Raw genomic sequence first — 20,822 nt, 5'->3', positions numbered from 1 at the left:
CAATTATCAGACCAGGGTAGTCAAATCATCATCAACGGACAATCGCCGTAGTCCATCGCACTGGTCCACTAGTGGTCTACATCGTGGTCCATCGCACTGGTCCACTAGTGGTCTACATCGTGGTCCATCACCAGTGGTCTACATTGTGGTCCATCGCACTGGTCCACCAGTGGTCTACATCGTGGTCCATCCCCAGTGGTCTACATCGTGGTCCATCGCACTGGTCCACCAGTGGTCTACATCGTGGTCCATCGCACTGGTTCACCAGTGGTCTACATCGTGGTCCATCGCACTGGTCCACCAGTGGTCTACATCTGTCTGGCGCGCGTGGGACTATGATTACACATGGATATCTCGGCGTACATGAAAAGGTTACTCACCAGCTCCCAAATTGGATTTTTACTTGTCGGAGGTAAGAAACTTTTCATTACCTCCCCTGCTTTAGTTGCCGCCCCTTGGGTCATTTATTACACAGTGTCCTGGGCTTTTCCATATAGTGCTTTAGACTTTTGCTGTAATTTATCAACGTGTAGGTGATCTAAAGTATAGGGTGTCAAGGATGGACGTTCTCAAGTAACTAAATCAGTTTTTAATGTTCTAAAGTAATCTAAAGTATAGGGCGTTTTAGCTATTGTAACGAAATACAGTGTTTCATTTTTCTAGAATTGCTAATTGTGTTAGTGCGATTTTCGTTGTTACACAAATACACACGCACACACACACAGACAGAGATAAACGGATACACACACTCACGCATACATGTAGGCAAACACGCACACATTCATACACACACATACTCATACGAATAAACACACTCACTCATCAATAAAGGCAAACACGCAATTGTATAGAGAAAATAATAGCTTATGCACGCACAAGTTGAAAAACACACAACTAAAAACAAACATACATATGCACAGACATTTGTAGAATCTCACATTAACAAAAACATATGTTTGAACTTACCGACTCATAACCAACTCACACGAGTAAAAAAATAATATTTAAGAAAACCCCACCCCCTAACTCACATTCTCCCTCACATATTCTCCCACACACATATAAAATTGAGCGTTTGATAGCGTGTGTGAGATAATATATTCTTCATGTCTATTGTACCTGTGGCCTTATGTATAGTCCAAGACACTCCTAACCCCCCGTCCCCCCCCCCCCCCCACCTAGCCCCCAAACTTTAATTTCCATTTGGACAACGGTGAATCAATACTTAGTTCAGGTTTGTGCCAGCGTCCGAGCTTATATTAAAGTTTCAGTCACTGAGATAGGTCACGTTTGTGTGACGTCACAGTTCCAAACAGGACGTGACGTCTGGCCCAGAGTTTACAGCACAGCTGGGGAGTTTTGTGTGGCGTGTGGCGTGTGGTGTATGGTGTGGTGTGTGGTGTGTGGCGTGTGTTATGTGACGTGTCCTGTATGGCTAGGGAATATGGTGTGTTATGAGGAGATGCCCGTCTTACAGTAGAGTATGTTATCAGAGTTTCTTCCAGGCATCTCTTCGGGGGGGGGGGGGGGGGCGAAAAAATTCTACCCCCCCCCCCCCCGAACGAAATGAAATTTATATAATTTATATAGAAAATATATACTTTTAACAGTGTCCGCCCCCCCCCCCCCTCCCCGAAGAAAGTCTACCCCCCCCCCCCCGAAAAATTCAAATGCCGCCCCCCCCCCCCCCTAAAGGAGAAAAAAGTCTGGAAAAAATACTGTATGTTATCTTTTGATAAAGAGAACACAATACTTAATTCTAGCTGGGAAATTGTATTTATTGTATTCTAACAGGCAAACATACCTGGAGAAAATACGTGTGTACCTAGTGAAAAAGCAACAACAGCTCCAAATACCAAAAATATATTAATTGTAAAAAAATTCTCAACTCTAGAAACAATATTGATCAAAGTGAATGAACGTTCGTGTCTTTAAAACAGCTTATCTCCTCCCCCGCCCCCCCCCCCCCCACCAAATCTCCATCTCTAGTAGTTGGTTATCTCAATCCTACACCTAACGACATTCTCTCATATCCCATGCCGCCCCATGACATTCAATCAAAAAGCAATCCATCACGTGGTAGCTCCCCCCACCCCCACCCATCTTCACCTCTACCCGTCGTGTCACGTGATACACGCGGTGAAAAGACAACATGGAGAGGGGGGGGGGATGAAAAATAACCCCGGCATTGACACACCCACTCAATATGACGTCATGTATCCCAGAAACCATGGCTTCTTGCATCTAATCCGGTTCTGGTTAAGGCAAACTTTCTTCTAAGTGATTTACTTTCATGAAAATTATATTCCCTAGTTAGCGCGTATGGGGGGTCATCCGTAAATGACGTCATGCTTTTTTTGACGATTTTTACCTCCCCACTCCCCTCTGTCACACATCGTCACAAAAAGTTAGCCCCCCCCCCCTCCTAAAATGACGTCACACCTCAGCCACACACACCATCTGAACCCCCCCTCCCCTTCATCACACACCGTCACTAAATTACGGACCCCCTTTCTCCCAATAAGTGTGACGTCATTTATGGACGACCCCTATTGTTTAGTAAATCTACATACACCTTAGTAAAATCACCCTGTCAAACCCGCCTATCCATATAGGAGATTCAGAAGTCCATACGGTTCTTGAACTCAGCATATATAATACAGCTCGTAGATAAACGCTCTACTACACGACCACACAGTCCCATTACATTTCATAGTTAGCTTATTTCAACAGATCGATGTAAACTGTCCATTGTTCAGGTCATATTGTTTAAATATGCTACATGTCAGAGTGAATGTAAGCAGATATACTTGACATGTCACCGAATGTATTCCTTCAGCTGATAGTGCCGCACTAGGCACATGCAGCGGTCCCACAGCATTGTGAAGGAAATCACATTCGTCCTAACTATTCTATTGATTTAGATTCGGCTTATATCGTAGATTTTTCTGCCGCACAGATCCGCCCTAATCTGGCTTGCTGATTCGGTCGGGGCACCCACTCCCTCATCTACCCCCCTCCCGAGTCGCTCCCCCCCCCCCCCCCACGAGCCTAGAGTTACCACGTGAGCTGGTGATGAAACGAAACAAGAACTGGGCGATGAGGAGAAGAAACTAAAATCAATGGGAGGGTTGACGTTTGGCCTTCTCAGGGAGGATGAGTAGCCAACCTCACTCAATAGGAGGGTTGAGTAGCCAACCCCAGTCAATTGGAGGGTTGAGTAGCCAACCCCACTCAATGGGAGGGTTGACGTTTGGCCTTCTCAGGAGGGTTGAGTAGTTACCTAGTGAGTATATTATTTACACGTGGCAACAAGTTGTATTAATGATGACGCAATGTGCAGGCGTGTACATAAACCCTTGCGTTGGTTAATCCATCAGAGAATCGCTTACATGTGAGAATAGTGAACTCATCAGAGAATCGCTTACATGTGAGAATAGTGAACTGATCAGAGAATCGCTTATATGTGAGAATAGTGAACTGATCAGAGAATCGCTTACATGTGAGAATAGTGAACTGATCAGAGAATCACCAATAAGTGAGACTAGTGAATCCAATGAGGCTAATATAATAGCTTGCACTGACCAAGCGTTACGTCATCTAACACAAGTTTATAAAGTTCACCAGTCTAGCAGTGTATAAAATATTTCCATTAAAGATAGATAATTGGAAGTGTAACAGTTTGATGCTGGGTTGGAATAGGTCCCACCTCTAATCCACAATACAATAGCTGTGGTCTCATCTCTAATTCACAATAGCTGTGGTCTCATCTCTAATTCACAATAGCTGTGGTCCCACCTCTAATCCACAATACAATAGCTGTGGTCCCATCTCTAATTCACAATAGCTGTGGTCCCATCTCTAATTCACAATAGCTGTGGTCCCATCTCTAATTCACAATAGCTGTGGTCCCACCTCTAATCCACAATAGCTCTGGTCCCATCCTGTTAGCATTGACCACAAATTGGATTTAAAGGTTTTTATTAGCGTAGATGCGGGTAGAGCAAGGTCACATATACGTCGTTGGGTGATTTAATATGCAGGACAGCTGAAGGTCATATTGCGACATATTTACAGACATATATGTCTGTCTATTTTGTCCGTTTTTTAAATGCGGAAAATGTAGATGTACCCATAGGAAACAAAAAGGACTTAAAGTTCAGTCAAAATTACTTCGGTAACCTTGAACCAGACAACTGACACATTTTATTCTAGATTTTTCTCAGGTCAGTGTCGTTCTATTATGTCAGTGTGTCGATCTGTAAGTCTGTCAGTGTGTCAGTCTGTCAGTCTGTCGGTCTGTCATTTTGTCAGTGTTTCGGTCTGTCAGTCTGTCGGTCTGTCAGTCTGTCAGTCTGTCGGTCTGTCATTTTGTCTGTCTGTCTGTCCGTCGGTCTGTCAAATCTTGTAACTCAATCCTGATCTATTTCTAAATGAGCGATGCCTTTCAAAAATTGTAAGTAAATGTATCTCTGCTGACTGCGGTATCCAGATTTTAATGAACGACCAACCATTTTACTATTATAACTGAAGAAAGCAAATTATGCGATTTTTGTTTTTTACTGAAATTAGAAGCTTGTTTTTATAAGGTTTTATCAATTGATTTTTTAAATCAAACTTATTTATTAGTTAACAGCCAGTGGCGTAGCGAGGTCGGGTGTTACCCGGTGCGGCACTTAATGGTGTCACCCCCCCCCCCCCCGGAGGCGTAGCGACCCTTCCCGGCGCCCGGGACAAACTTTCGATTTGCACCCCCTTCCACCCTTGTCGGGATTTGTAACCCAGACTTTACATTTTGTGTAGACAGACCTCATAACCCAGACTTTACATTTTGTGTAGACAGACCTCATAACCCAGAGTTTACATTTTGTGTAGTAATAAAAAATAATTAACTATCGTAAGTGCAATCAATGGCGAGTTAATTAACACAACACATTGTTGCGACCACACAGCGTTCAATGTATGAGGTCAAAGATTAATGGTATCAGAAGTGTGTGGGATCAAAGGTCAAGGGTATCAGATGTGTGAGGTCAAAGGTCAAGGGTATCAGAAGTGTGTGAGGTGAAAGGTCAGTTTTATCAGAAGTGTGCAAGGCCAAAGTTTAATGGTATCAGGTTACTAGGTCAAAGGTCAACGGTACCAAAGGTGCAAGGGGTCAAAGGTCAGTTGCATCAGGTTACTATGTCAAAGGTCAATAGTACTAGAGGTATACGAGGTCAAAGGTCGATGGAATCGATGCTGAACAAGTCAAAGGTCAATGATATCTGAGGAGTACAAGGTCATAAGTCAACGAAATAAATACTATTGAAGTCAAAAGGTCAAGATAACCCCTAAACACTAACATTCGCAGATCGCTCCAGTCACTAATAAAAACAGAATTTTCTTTTTTTTTATTCCTGGCACACGGCTATTAAAGAGACGACTATATCAAGTGATATCATTCACCTAGCATTTTTTTTATTGAAGACAAGAACAGAACACGGTTAAATACACAACAAACAATACACGCCCTTCCCCACCCCGTCTGTCACATGCTAGAGCATGCAATTATTCTCATCACAATCTAACGCAGACAATCATTCTCATCACAATTGAACGCAGACAATCATTCTCATCACAATTGAACGCAGACAATCATTCTCATCACAATATAACGCAGACAATCATTCTCATCACAATATAACGCAGACAATCATTCTCATCACAGTATAACGCAGACAATCATTCTCATCACAATTTAACGCAGACAATCATTCTCATCACAATTTAACGCAGACAATCATTCTCATCACAATATAACGCAGACAATCATTCTCATCACAATATAACGCAGACAATCATTCTCATCACAATCTAACGCAGACAATCATTCTCATCACAATATATAACGCAGACAATCATTCTCATCACAATATAACGCAGACAATCATTCTCATCACAATATATAGCAGACAATCATTCTCCCCTGACTTTTAGTTATAGTTATTGCAAGTATTTCCTGATATACACCCTTACCGGCGGGGAGGGGGGGTGTGAAGGTAGGTTTTCTCCAGGGGGCTATGAAGCGTGGGGGGGGGTATGACCGGTCACCACGTAAATCATTCTCTTCACAATCCTTCTCCCATACAGTCTAATACAGTCAATCACTCTCCCCTACAAAATACCGCAGACAATCATCCCCACCCCACATTCTAATACAGACAATCATTCTACCCGACAATCTACCGCAGACAATCATTCGGCAATTTCTTGTTAACTTTCTATTGGCCCCTATGCCCGAAACCCGCCCAATCAATAACTCAGTGCTAAAGCTGTTCAACGTTTCTGTTCCTTTTTGCACTGCGACTAGTTCGAACATAACCTTAAAGGAAATAACCTTACAGGAAATAACCTCACAAAAAGTAACCCCAGAGAAAATAACCTCATAACCTCACAGAAAATAACTTCACAGAAAATAACTTCATAACCTCACAAAAATAACCTTACAAAAATAACCTCACAAAAATAACCTAACCGAAAATAATCTCACAGAAAATAATCTCACAGAAAATAACCTCACAGAAAATAACCTTACAGAAAATAACCTCACAGAAAAAAGTTGAACAGAAAATAACCTTACAGAAAATAATCTATCTCACAGAAAATAACCTTACAGAAAATAACCTCACAGAAAAAGTTTAACAAAAAATAACCTTACAGAAAATAATCTCACAGAAAATAATCTATCTCACAGAAAATAACCTCACAGAAAAAGTTTAACAAAAAATAACCTTACAGAAAATAATCTCACAGAAAATAATCTATATCACAGAAAATAACCTTACAGAAAATAACCTCACAGAAAAAGTTTAACAAAAAATAACCTTACAGAAAATAATCTCACAGAAAATAATCTATCTCACAGAAAATAACCTCACAGAAAAAGTTTAACAAAAAATAACCTTACAGAAAATAATCTCACAGAAAATAATCTATATCACAGAAAATAACCTTACAGAAAATAATCTCACAGAAAATAATCTATCTCACAGAAAATAACCTCACAGGCAATAATCTCTGAGTACCCTGGTCTAGTACAGTGAGTCTAAATCAAATTAACTCCTTCTCTTGTTCTAATTAAGTGGACCCGACGATATAATTAAGTGGTCCCCTTGTTCTATTAAGTGGTTCCCTAGTTCTAATTAGGTGGAACATAGTTCCAATTAAATGAGTACTCAATAGTTCTAAATAATTGGCTTTAGTTACAATTAAGTGATTTCATAATTCCAGTTAAGTGGTTCCCTAGTTCATATGAAATGGTTCCCATTAACTGGTTCCCTAGATCGTATGAAATGGTTCCCATAAAGTGGTTCCCTAGATCATATGAAATGGTTCCCATAAAGTGGTTCCCTAGATCATATGAAATGGTTCCCATAAAGTGGTTCCCTAGTTCCCATAAAGTGGTTCCCTAGTTCCCATAAAGTGGTTCCCTAGTTCCCATAAAGTGGTTCCCTAGTTCCCATAAAGTGGTTCCAGCCAACGGAATCTGCCACGTCTATAAAACATTCCTCGAGTCTGGCTCGAATGGTGATCCGTGACAGTTTCATGCCTGCTACGTCATCGGCGGTTAGCATCCATCCTGGCAGCCTGGCAGCGTGCAGCAGACACGAGTACCTGGCCACTACGCCAGTCTGTCCTTGGTGGCAATTAGCCTTTCATGCATCAAATTGTCTGCTGATGATTTATGGGCGGGAAAGAGGGGTGGGGGGGGGGGGGTAAAACATGTTACACGGCCGAAGTCTCTTGAGGCTTATGAGCGACACAGCTGTTGCTGATGTGAAGGTAGCTTAAGAAAGTAGCTTGTGGTTTTGGTACCATCGCGCAATTCTGGTCAGTTAGTTCAACCACAACCTGTTGCAGGTGTGAAGGTAGCTTAAGAAAGTAGATTGTGGTTCAACCAACATTGTTTAATTCTGGTCAGTTAGTTCAACCACAACATGTTGCAGATGTGAAAATAGCTTTTAAAAAATTAAAAACTGCGGCTAGTGAGAAATTATTTTATTTGTCAACAGTATTTCAGATTTGATGGTTTATATTTCAACATGCATAAATGTTACTTGATGTATTTCTTTTGAATCCCTTTAGAATACCACAACTTCTAGCTGCTAGGCGTAAACCCCAACACCCCTAGTCGGGTTCACTAGCCAGGGTTCGGGTTTCTATTTTCACATAGATCTGGGTCAAGGACACTTAATAAATATCCGCCATAGTGAAATGGAAATAAATAGGAAGACGTATATGTAACAAAGGTATGTTGTGTTACCTTATATATAACAAGTTATGTCTTATGACCTTACATGTAACAAGGTATGTCGTAATACCTGAGACCGACCCAAACCTATCAGGTCTGACAACTTGGCTCTAGTACCAGACCAGCCAACAACATGGCTGGAATTGGGTGCTATCTAAGTTCTCCTTTTGTTTGCCAATAATTCCCCCAACCTAAGCATCTACTTCACCACCATCACCACCCCACCATCCACACTAACACCATCCCCCCACCACGCACACGTTGGTATTTCTCTATGTAATCAAGAAGCAGTAAAAATTAATTTCATCTAATCTGCCGTCAAAAATTGTGTGATCCAAGATTTCCTGTGTCTTTATGTCGCAGGTTGTGTTTAAAAAACACTTCCTGTGTGTCTTCATGTCGTAGGTTGTGTTTAAAAAACACGTGCATTTTTTAATCTACCTTTATTTCAAAGCTCCAACCATCTTAGGCAGCTTCGTTTATTGCGCTATTTATCAGAGAAAACGGCCCCCATAAGATATTAAAATAATTAAATCATGCCGAAATGCGATACATATCACACGCAGGGGCGCAGAGTTTGAGTGAGGAAGTGTAAATGACCATTAATTAGCTGTACAACAAGATAAGCAGGAATAAATAGCCCACAAATGCCGTTATTGCCTTTGGATGAAAGATACGCTATTATCTATCAAGCTGTTTACTCTTTATGCCGGCACCCCCCACTCCACATAATGGACTCGTCTGTCTTTTACGACGCCTATCGGCCATCTTGATTTTTATCTCTTAGTGGGAACACCCTGTGAACTTGTTGCTATTAATATCTTACAAATCACGTGCCTTTTTTTTCCTTTCTCCTTTTACAAACATGCAATTTCGTAGCGGAAGTTTGGTTTTCATTTTCTGGTCTGTCGATGTGAAATGAGGTAACGAATGTCTTCATAGGGCAGGTCCATAGGTCCAGGTGCGACAGGTAAATAAGAGTGCTGGGGGAGGGGGGGTGTGAGGAAAGGAGGGAGGGGGAGGGTTGTGTGACATTGATTGTGGACAGATTAACAAGTAGAAAAACGAGGCAATAACCGAACGATCGATGCTAATTAAAGGACCACACGACTGTCTATAGCTTAGAGAGGTTTTATTTAAAACTTGTGGATACAATGGGTGACACAATTAGACTGGTGCTAGTGTTGCACGTAGTGTAGCAGGTAGTGTAGCAGGTAGTGTAGCAGGTAGTGTAGCAGGTAGTGTAGCAGGTAGTGTAGCTGGTAGATGTAAAATCAAATGCTAGGGCATCATTACATAAAGATGTAGAATCAAATGCCAGGGCATCACTAGACAACAGAGGCGTAGCGAGGGGGGGGGGGGGCGGGGGGACATATGTCCCCGGGCGCCGACCTTAGGGGGGGGCGCCAAATTGAAAGTTTGAGGGGGGTGCAAATGAAAAGTTCGAGGGGGGGTGCAAATCGAAAGTTTGAGGGGGGGGGTGCAAATGAAAAGTTCAAGGGGTGGTGCAAATCGAAAGTTTGTCCCCGGGCGCCGGGAAGGGTCGCTACGCCTCTGCTAGACAGACACGTATAATCAAATGCCAGGGCATCACTAGACAAAGACGTAGAATCAAATGCCAGGGCACCACTAGACAGAGACGTAGAATCAAATGCCATGGCATCACTAGACAAAGACGTAGAATCAAATGCCAGGGCACCACTAGACAAAGATGTAGAATCAAATGCCAGGGCATCACTAGACAAAGATGTAGAATCAAATGCCAGGGCATCACTAGACAAAGATGTAGAATCAAATGTCAGGGCATCACTAGACAAACAAATAGAATCAAATGCCAGGGCATCACTAGACAAAGACGTAGAATCAAATGCCGGGGCATCACTAGACAAAGACATAGAATCAAATGCCAGGGCATCACTAGACAAAGACGTAGAATCAAAGTGCCAGCCATAATCAAGAGCATCTGTCTCAGACGACATATCACGTAGTCTGGCGCTCCCCAACCATGTGTTGACATGCGCAGTAGCGAGCCAGCCCAACAATTTGGCCGGGGCGACGAGCAGACGACAGACACGGTAAGACAAGACGGGGAGATAACTCTAATATTCTGTACATCTTGTCTGCACAATCACAGGTTTCATCTGTTGTGAAGTGTGATTGTTTCTTACACAATCATTTGATTTATGCCTCAGTCTACAATCATTTGTTTATATTAGTCTATTGGTGCGTGTTTGGGCCTCACACTATCATTTGTCTAAGCTAAGCTAGCGATGTGTGATTGCCTATAGCTGACAGCTAGAAATACAGTTTCGTTTCCATGGTTACAAGTGGGGCGGCTTTTTTACTTTCTCATATATACAAAGTATAGAGAAAGTCTTGTTATATTACGCTGCGGTGTTTTATTCTATTCATCCTACCTGTACTGTACCTACCTGTCCTGTACCTACCTGTCCTGTACCTACCTGTCCAGTACCTACCTGTGCTGTACCTACCTGTCCAGTACCTACCTGTCCTGTACCTACCTGTCCTGTACCTACATGTCCTGTACCTACCTGTCCTGTACCTACATGTCCTGTACCTACCTGTCCTGTACCTACCTGTCCTGTACCTACCTGTCCTGTACCTACCTGTCCTGTACCTACATGTCCTGTACCTACCTGTCCTGTACCTACCTGTCCTGTACCTACATGTCCTGTACCTACATGTCCTGTACCTACCTGTCCTGTACCTACCTGTCCTGTACCTACATGTCCTGTACCTACCTGTCCTGTACCTACCTGTCCTGTACCTACATGTCCTGTACCTACCTGTCCTGTACCTACCTGTCCTGTACCTACCTGTCCTGTACCTACCTGTCCTGTACCTACATGTCCTGTACCTACCTGTCCTGTACCTACCTGTCCTGTACCTACATGTCCTGTACCTACATGTCCTGTACCTACCTGTCCTGTACCTACATGTCCTGTACCTACATGTCCTGTACCTACATGTCCTGTACCTACCTGTCCTGTACCTACATGTCCTGTACCTACCTGTCCTGCACCTACCTGTCATGTACATACCAATCGTGTACTTGTGAAATACTTATCTACCATGATCAACATAGCCATTAGGGTTAATATTTACAATAAGTAGTCTTTTTTTAAAATAAACTACATATAGCTATTCATATTGTTCATGCTACCATCACTAACTAGTTTATTGGTTTAGTTAGTTAGGTTAACCTTTACACTATATTAAACGTATGTTGTATGTTAGTTTATGTGCAGTATATAAACATGAATATGTACTATATGTGTAAATAAAATCTAGCCAAGCGACCATCCACACTAGCTTGCCTTTAGAAAATATTACAAAACAGTTTCAACCAGAATTATGCTACATCTTAACACATGTTGCTAGACTCAAATGATTTTCTTCTTCCATGAATTTTTAAACGGCTCAACTGAAACCGGTGTAGGCTGTTCTAGCCCTTTGGATGGATAGATAAAAATGTAGTCTTGAATTACCAAATAATTTTTCCCGATGATATTACAAGGTATTCTATTCAAAGATGATGTTACAGGTTAACGTTAAAGTTATCATTACTAGGTGGGCAGTGAAAGACAAGGATGGTTTTTTTAGAAAAAATTTAATTTATTCCATCAACTCTAACGATGGTTATCGATTCTTTTAATGACAGCCAAGAAAATTATAAGGGAAAGTTGAGGTTTTTTTTTTATGCGCGTAAGTTCCGCGGTTTAAATTATAGTTTCTGTCATATTGCCGGTGTAATACGAATGTCAATTTCCTACAAGATGTCAAATTATACGATGTCAAGTTTATACAAGATGCCTAGTTTTAAGTAGTAAAAATTCTACAATAGGACAAGTTGTCATAAAAAGTCAGTTTATATTGCTGTTGACATACTGATATTCGATATAATAGGAATGTATTACAAAGGCTTTACTAAATAAAAATCATCCAAGTATTTTATCAAATTTAAACAGTGTTGTGTTTTTTTTTCTTCTAGTCTCCTTATAGTAAATCAACCGCCTAGTTAATTGACCACAGCTCACCCCCCCCCACACACACAAACTACAAATTGACTTCTCTCCTTGGCTCATTTAGACTCCCACTACACCTCCTCCCCCCAACTCACCTTCCCATACCCTACACTTACACAAACGGTCAACCCCTACCCCTTCCCTACCCCAATACCCACCAGTACGCTAAGCCGCTGACCACGATAATTTAATTCAAGAAACACCAAAATATGACAATAAATAACCCTCATAATGTGTGTACCGCCCCACCCCCCAGCCCCGGGACTGGGGTAATTAATGGAACCAGTACTCGCCAATTCCCCCGTCAGTCCTGCACGAGCGTTGGGCCGCTTATCAATGTATCCAATCGGGATTCGGCAACGTAAGGAATACCAGTAGAGACACGGCAACATAAGGAATAGGGGCACGGCAACATAAGGAATAGTGACACGGCAACATAAGGAATAGAGACACGGCAACATAAGGAATAGAGACACGGCAACATAAGGAATAGAGAGACGGCAACATAAGGAATAGTGACACGGCAACATAAGGAATAGAGACACGGCAACATAAGGAATAGAGACACGGCAACATAAGGAATAGAGACACGGCAACATAAGGAATACTATTAGAGACACGGCAACATAAAGAATAGAGACACGGCAAGATAAGGAATAGAGACACGGCAGCATAAGGAATAGAGACACGGCAACATAAGGAATAGAGACACGGCAACATAAGGAATAGAGACACGGCAACATAAGGAATAGAGACACGGCAACATAAGGAATAGAGACACGGCAACATAAGGAATAGAGACACAGCAACATAAGGAATAGAGAGACGGCAACATACGGAATAGAGACACGGCAACATAAGGAATAGAGAGACGGCAACATAAGGAATAGAGACACAGCAACATAAGGAATACTATTAGAGCCAAGGAAAAGTCGGCATGGAATTTCTCTATCCTATTACAGACCACGAACCACAGAATACTTAGCGCTAATGTAAAATCAATACAACTGTGAGGTCCAGAGAAGTGTCGTACATCAAGTGTTGCATTTTTTAATAAATAAATCTCTCGGAATTTTTTAAAACAAGTCACCCACTAGCTGCCGCCAACCTGCAGACATGTTGCAATTTTGCCGGGAAAATTTTGAAGTGTTGTTCAATAGGAAGCTTCTTAGAGAAAAAAAAAACGTTTAGATGGAATTTTATTATTATAAGAAAATAAACCGGGAGTGATCTCCCCTAAACTTTCTCGAATATTCTTATATAAAATAACAGGGGATGGAAACTCGGGCTATAGACATGATTTTTAATCCATTTTAAATACTTAAAGTTTTAAAAATAGAATAAAATCTCGTAGACAAATTAATTGCACACCAAGTGAACGCAAATAAAAAAAGCGCATAATAGTGCGCAATATTATTAGTACTTTTAAAATTTACATTAGTTTTTTGAGAAATCGGAAGTAGCGTAAATTACTACTTCCAGTCAACGGAAATTACTCAAAATTTAACAGACGGTAGAGAATTAGATCTTTTACTTACATGTGAAATTTCATTTATCTATCTGAAATAGTACTCAAGTTATAGGCTTTTAAAAAATTCAAAGTAGGAAAAGTACCACTTCCGGTTATCGGAAATCGCTCAAAAGTTGATACGGATCTACGATTTTGATAAAATACTTATATATGAAATTTCATCAACCTAGCTGTAACGGTACTCAAGTTATCGTGTTTACACACGGACAGACAGACAGACAGACAGACACACACACACACAGACATACGGACAAGATTGCAAAATTATGTTTTTCCGTATCAGTGAGGTGTAAAACGTCGAGATTTGTAAAAATCTCGATTATTTTTTTTTTGCACGATTACAATACTTTCTCTATACTACGTATATACGAGAAAGTAAAAAGTTGAAAGGACATTTCCTTTTTTTTTAAAAAAAGTTGATAAGAAATCCCTTAAGAAAAAAATTAATAAATTATTTTCTGAAAAAAAAGAAAATGTAGGAAAATCTCTTTAAAATTAAAATAAATAAAAAAGAAACTGATCCAGAAAGAAATAAAATACTTAAACTACTTAAAGCAAAAGTTGATACTAAAATACTTTGAACAAATAGTTGATACTGAAATACTTTAAAACAGAAAGTAGATACTAAAATAGGAATTTTCTTTTTAATAAATCCCTCAGAAAAATAAATTTGGTAAAAAGACTGTAACTTCGGACTGATAGGAATTCGAAAACATTACACGTAGCAGGCAGTGGAAATTGTTTTGTTTTTTAAAATTACAAATATATTTTGTAAAAAAAGCTAACAAAACAGACAAATAATAAATAAATAATACAACCATCAGTCTAGTGGGGAAAAAAAAGACAGTCTCTAATAAATTATAACCCAAGTCGCTGCAGGAATAGAAGGTCGAGAACCCTCATCAGTTTCTCCCAAACACCCCTCCCCGCCTCCTACCCTTCACCAACACCCCTCCCCGCCTCCTACCCCTTACCAACACCCCCACCCCTCCCCCAATATTGGCAGTGTTAGTCATACAACATAAACATAACTATCTCGTTACCGGCAAACAATTATATTTCAACAATTATCGCGCACGTACTGAAAACAATTAACAAAGATGAGGGTAATTATATCCTCTCTAATTAAAACATTATAATTAAGCACTCATTACTGTATCATGTTATCACAGTTTAATGTCCAAGTTAAAAATTATTTTAACGATGCTTTGTGCAATAAAGAAATATTATGGCTGAAGTCAGCCAAACAATAGTGTGGTTGTCTGCAGTCAATATGGCTGTGTGCAGTCAAATGTGGCGATGTGCAGTCAAGCAATAGTATGGCTGAAGTCAGCCAAACAATAGTGTGGCTGTGTGTAGTCAGTGTGGCTGTGTGGCTGTGTGCAATCAAGTGTGGCTGTGTGCAGTCAAATGTGGCGATATGCAGTCAAGTGTGGCTGTGTGCAGTCAAATGTGGCGATATGCAGTCAAGTGTGGCTGTGTGCAGTGGAATGTGGCTGTGTGCAGTCAAATGTGGCTGTGTGCACTCCAGCAATAGTATGGCTGAAGGTAGCCAAACAATAGTGTGGCTATTTGCAGTCAAGTATGGCTGTGTGCAGTCAAGTATGGCTGTGTACAGTCAAATGTGGCGATGTGCAGTCAAGTGTGGCTGTGTGCAGTCAAGTATGGCTGTGGGCAATTAAGCAATAACCTCGTATGTCGAACACAGAAGCCAGAGATGGAATTGAAGTAGTGATCCTTTTCTCCGGCGTATTAGGTTACTGCAGACATGTTATACAGCTCTAGTAGGTTACTTAATAATTGTATGTACTTGTTGCTTTTTCATTGGCCTACTATTGAAAGGTTATTGGTTATTTCGTGAACTTCTCCTTTGAAGAATTTCAGCAGATCGTTATGTTCTTTCCTGTTAATTATCTAGGGCCAGACTTTCCTGATCAATCAATACAATGTTCATAATTATTTACTGTATTGTATATTAACACACACACCCAAAGCACACACACATACACACAGTCCCAACATCCTCACTTCATACATACCTACACATAAAAACCACATTGCCAATCACATAACATAGCCAGAAAACACTTTGTATTCTGATCATGTCGCACAAGGCCGTTATGTTTCAAACTTTCCCAACTCTCGGATTATTTATGTATCTTGTATGTCGAGTTATTATTTATAATTAAAATTTCTGAGCAACGTTTCGCATGGGCATCAATAAGATGGCATACGTGTTTGAAATGTGAAAGTAATTTGCTTGACCAATTACGTTGACTCATTAAGATAAAGTCTTGGTGGTCTAGTGTAATTCGCGCCACTCTAAAAATCGTCGAGAAATTAATTATGTCTGTGTTGTGCCTTGTCAACTGTCGGTGTGGTCGAGTCGGTATAGCTCATGGTTGCTAAACCGAAAAGTCTCGAGTTCGAACCCTCAGGCAGATGGGGCTCGTTAGCTGGGGACAGCCACTTTTCTAGGAGAGACAACTCCAAAATTAAACAACTGCTGCCTTGTAGATTGTTCTTGGTTGGACAAAGGCTATGGAAGCAAATCCAAAAAGAAAAGCAGGCTGAAATCGGAGTCAATGGCCTCAATGGCGCATAACCAGTTGACACGTAACGCTTAATTGTGTTGGAGGCGTGGTCGAGTCGGCAAAAAGCTCATGGTTGATAAATTTGAACAAAGTCTCGAGTTCAAACGCACTGGCAGATAATACTCGATCCCCTTCGACACTAATAATTAAGAACGAAGAAGAAGAAGAAGAAGAAAGAACTGTCTCATGATGAGAACACTAAAACAACAGTATATAGTGAAGATAGATAACACAGATCTAAGACAAACCATAAACAGTACACTATCTCTCTGCAGTAGTAAGTGTCCACAATAAGAACCGTCCAATCAGATGTGTGCCACAAATTCTGTCCAATCCGGTGTGTCCAATCCGGTGTGTCCAATCCGTTGCAAAAGTTGCCATTTTTTTGGTGTAAAGTTAAAGTTGTCCTCTCTTACGTCCGGGCAATGATCGCCCCAGGAGCTGGTGTAAACATGGGACGGGCAAGCGCTCATGACAATTGTAGAATTGGATTGCTCAGCTCAGTGGACGTGAGGGGAAATACAAGATAAGTCTCGGGGACAAACGGATCAATCGCGTTGGTGGGGGGGGGGGGGCTAGGTTTAGGGGGAGGGGTGGTTATAAGCTGTTACTTAGGGGTGGTTATAAGGGGGGAGGGGTGGTTATAAGCTGTTACTCAGGGGTGGTTATAAGCAGGGGAGGGGTGATAGGTGGACAGTTGATGGGGTCTGTTATTGAAAAGCTCGTCTGGTCACTAGCAGAAGTGAACTTTATTCCAGAGTTTCTTGATTTATTTCTATCAACTCCGCCAGCTATTGTGAAGAAATAGGTTTTAGGTAGGTAGACAAAACCTAGACAAAATCTTCAGCAAAAAATAATCAATCTTTTTACACGCTCGATTTTTTCCTAACGAAATCTTCAGTGGTTAATGGACCGCAAAAATGATCACACTGGGGAGTTCGATGATTAACTAATCAGCTAATTACATTTAAATAATTGGTGGTCATTAAACTCTACTGATATTTTGTATTGTGAACATCACATTCACTTATTTAATCAATTCTCAAATTACTAAGTCTGTTGTTGACGTTAGCTAGGTGTTGGCTTCTCACTAGATTTTTATTTTAAAGATATTGGATTTTGAAATCTTACATGTAGAATATAACAAGGAAAGTAACCAAGATATATAACTGGAATTTGTATACATGAAACAGTTTATGTTGAAAATATTACGGAACATTTCCGTGTTGCAGAACATGTTTATAGAACTTATTTCTGTAGATCAAGTAAACACGAAACACATACAGAACAAGTTCTGCTTGTAATAAAAAGATGTATACAATGAACAAGTTCCGTGCAAAATGTTGGCCTAAAACAAGTTTTTAAGTCACTAGTGTGGAAAGAGAAAGCTTCACAAATTAACATATTAAGATGCACCGTCAAAACGTCCGCTAATAAAACGGGCCCGACCAATCGGCCCCCCGACAAAGCGACGCAGTCAAAATAACCCCGTCAAAAGGACCGACACTTAGGCTCCCTTCCAATGGTCTCCCGACATACAGGCTCCCGACATTTAGGCTCCCGACAAATGGGCTCCTGACATACTGGTTGCAACACGTTGTTTCCTAGCTGTATTCAAATTACTTTATTCTAATTAGTAACAGTATGACAATACTTAGGACGATACTTAGATCAAATAATACGATACTAAGTTCCAACGACACGATACTTAATTCCACCAAGACGATACTTGTATACAATAAGTCGATACTTAAATAAACCGAATGACGCCACTCAGAATGACGTACAGAGAGAAAATGGCACCCAGTGATCGCCGAGTGTGGTATGTAAACTTTCAGGCAACATTTCTTTCATCCTGCCCGGTGTAAACATTGTAGTCTTGAGTCAGCAGACGTTAGGCCAGGGTTATGACGACATTAATTAACCTACAGCCGCTCTGTGTAATTATCTCACCCCCACATCCCAGCTGGTGGTCAGAATAAACTCACACATTACATCGCTGTTGGTAACGACTCACTGAGCTTACACATTACATCGCTGCTATATATATATATATATATATATATATATATATATATATATATATATATATATATATATATATATATAGCACACACACACACACACACACACACACATATATATATATATATATATACATATATATATATATATATATATACATATATATATATATATACATACATATATATATATATATATATATATATATATATATATATATATATATATATATATATATATATATATATATATATATATATATATATATATATATATATATATATATATATATATATATATATATATATATGTGTGTGTGTGTGTGTGTGTGCTAGTCGTCACGCGACCCCCTAGTACTCCACTATCCACTAAAGGTCATCTTAAGAAAGTGAATCGGTCATTTATTTTTTTAAAGCGTTCATTATTAATTACGTCCCAATAATTTAGTCACCCATATCTCTGCCTTCCAACGCCCAAATATAAACTACATTAAATAACCCCACCCCCACCCCCCCTACCTACACATACACCCCTCGTAGCACTTTGTTTCTAAAGTCAGACCCCCCTTCCCCTTCCTCATTCATGGGGTAGTGACGTCATTATTCACAGACGACCCCTACAACTATTTTGTTATTTATCTGTTTCGGGCAGGATACTTGCCTCACCATCCATAAACAAACAAACAAACAAAGAGAAGGCTAGAGCCCAATCTTATACATTTGTGTCTAGTCTCTGGGTCTACATCGATACATCACATGGGGCTACACAGCCGCTAAGTCAACTACCAACCATCTCACACAGCCTTCACGTTAGTATAATTAGACCGTCTAGCTTCTTAACTTGGTGCTTAAGAGGTACACCCATTGCGTGGTTTTATAGGAGAAATACATTATGTTATAAATTCTCGTGTGCTCACGTCCTTAATAACTGCTCGTGGTTTGTTTTGGTTTGTTTCGCTTTATCTTTAGACTCATGTTTTTGTTTGTTTCATCTATGTAAAGATTCATGTTTTTGGTTGTTTCACCTAATGTAAAGATTCATGTTTTTGTTTGCCTCAACTAATGTAAAGATTCATGTTTTTATTTGCCTCAACTAATGTAAAGATTCATGTTTTTGACCACGTAATGTGTATGTTACACACGACCAACAAACAAGATTAATGGCTGATATTTTTTCAAACACTATCTCCTTATGATTGTTAACTTCCATTTTCTTCTCTTTGTTTATCGGTTTTATGGAAACTTATCTTGACATTAATGGTCAAAAGAAACATTAGTTTTCTAACGGAAAGTGAACTTCTGTCATTAATAGTTCAATGCTATGTCCATTCCCCCACCTCACCTTCCCACCCCCACCTGTCCACTCCGTTAATGACGTCATTAGACTAAAGATGTAGACAGTTATCGGGTTAAATGACGGTAAGATGGCAGCTAGAAATAGCGTGGAAAGACAAACATGGCTTCCTAGTGAGACTGTGACAATGAAGCCTTCACTGTGCATGGCATTTCATCGCGTCCACAAATAGCCGTTCAATATCTGCCGTCCACCATCAACCACCAACAGCCGTCCATAGTCGACCGCCGTCCACCAACTTGTGTCAAAAAACTGCCGTCCACCAACTTTCGTCCACCACTAGCCATTACACACCGTCCTTCACTGCTATCAGCCCAGTCTGCCATATTGGTCAACACGTATCTTAAGAAACAAAGATCTTTAAACCACACGTATCTTAAGAAACAAAGATCTTTAAATCACACTATCTTAAGAGACAAAGATCTTTAAATCACACGTATCTTAAGAAACAAAGATCTTTAAATCACATGTATCTTAAGAAACAAAGATCTTTAAATCACACGATTCATTTCTCAGCTAAGACCTTTTGATCACCGGTTACCACTTTAAACAAAGATCTTCAGTTCCCCGGTGTTCCTTAAGAAACTAAGATCTTAAGATCATCGGTCACGTGTTACAGATCATGAAGACCCCAAACAAACCTAATTTCTCCCTCTCCCTACTGTTTGTCTAACTTTACCCAAACAAACCTAATTTCTCCCTCTCCCTACTGTTTGTCTAACTTTACCCAAACAAACCTAATTTCTCCCTCTCCCTACTGTTCGTCTAACTTTACCCAAACAAACCTAATTTCTCCCTCTCCCTACTGTTTGTCTAACTTTACCCAAACAAACCTAATTTCTCCCTCTCTCTACTGTTTGTCTAACTTTACCCAAAACAAACCTAATTTCTCCCTCTCCCTACTGTTTGTCTAACTTTACCCAAACAAACCTAATTTCTCCCTCTCCCTACTGTTTGTCTAACTTTACCCAAACAAACCTAAT

At 40.3% G+C, this 20,822-nt stretch overlaps 1 protein-coding gene across 1 annotated transcript in view; it reads left to right on the top strand.

The window, feature by feature from the left end:
• The first annotated feature begins 237 nt into the window (after window positions 1–237).
• LOC131958586 (hemicentin-2) overlaps window positions 238–20,822 on the top strand; it is a 72,290-nt gene continuing 51,705 nt past the window's right edge. Inside the window, exon 1 of the mRNA XM_059323688.1 lies at window positions 238–412. Within this exon, the coding sequence (XP_059179671.1) occupies window positions 346–412 (67 nt within the window). The 5' untranslated portion in view covers window positions 238–345. The remainder of the gene's footprint in view (window positions 413–20,822) is intronic.

This window comes from Physella acuta, unplaced genomic scaffold (assembly GCF_028476545.2).
Source record: "Physella acuta isolate Inbredline_101_S28 unplaced genomic scaffold, ASM2847654v3 ptg001338l, whole genome shotgun sequence".
NCBI classification, from domain to species: Eukaryota; Metazoa; Mollusca; class Gastropoda; family Physidae; genus Physella; species Physella acuta.
The sequence above is the reverse complement of the archived record's forward strand: the minus strand, read 5'-3'. Positions and strand labels throughout refer to the sequence as shown.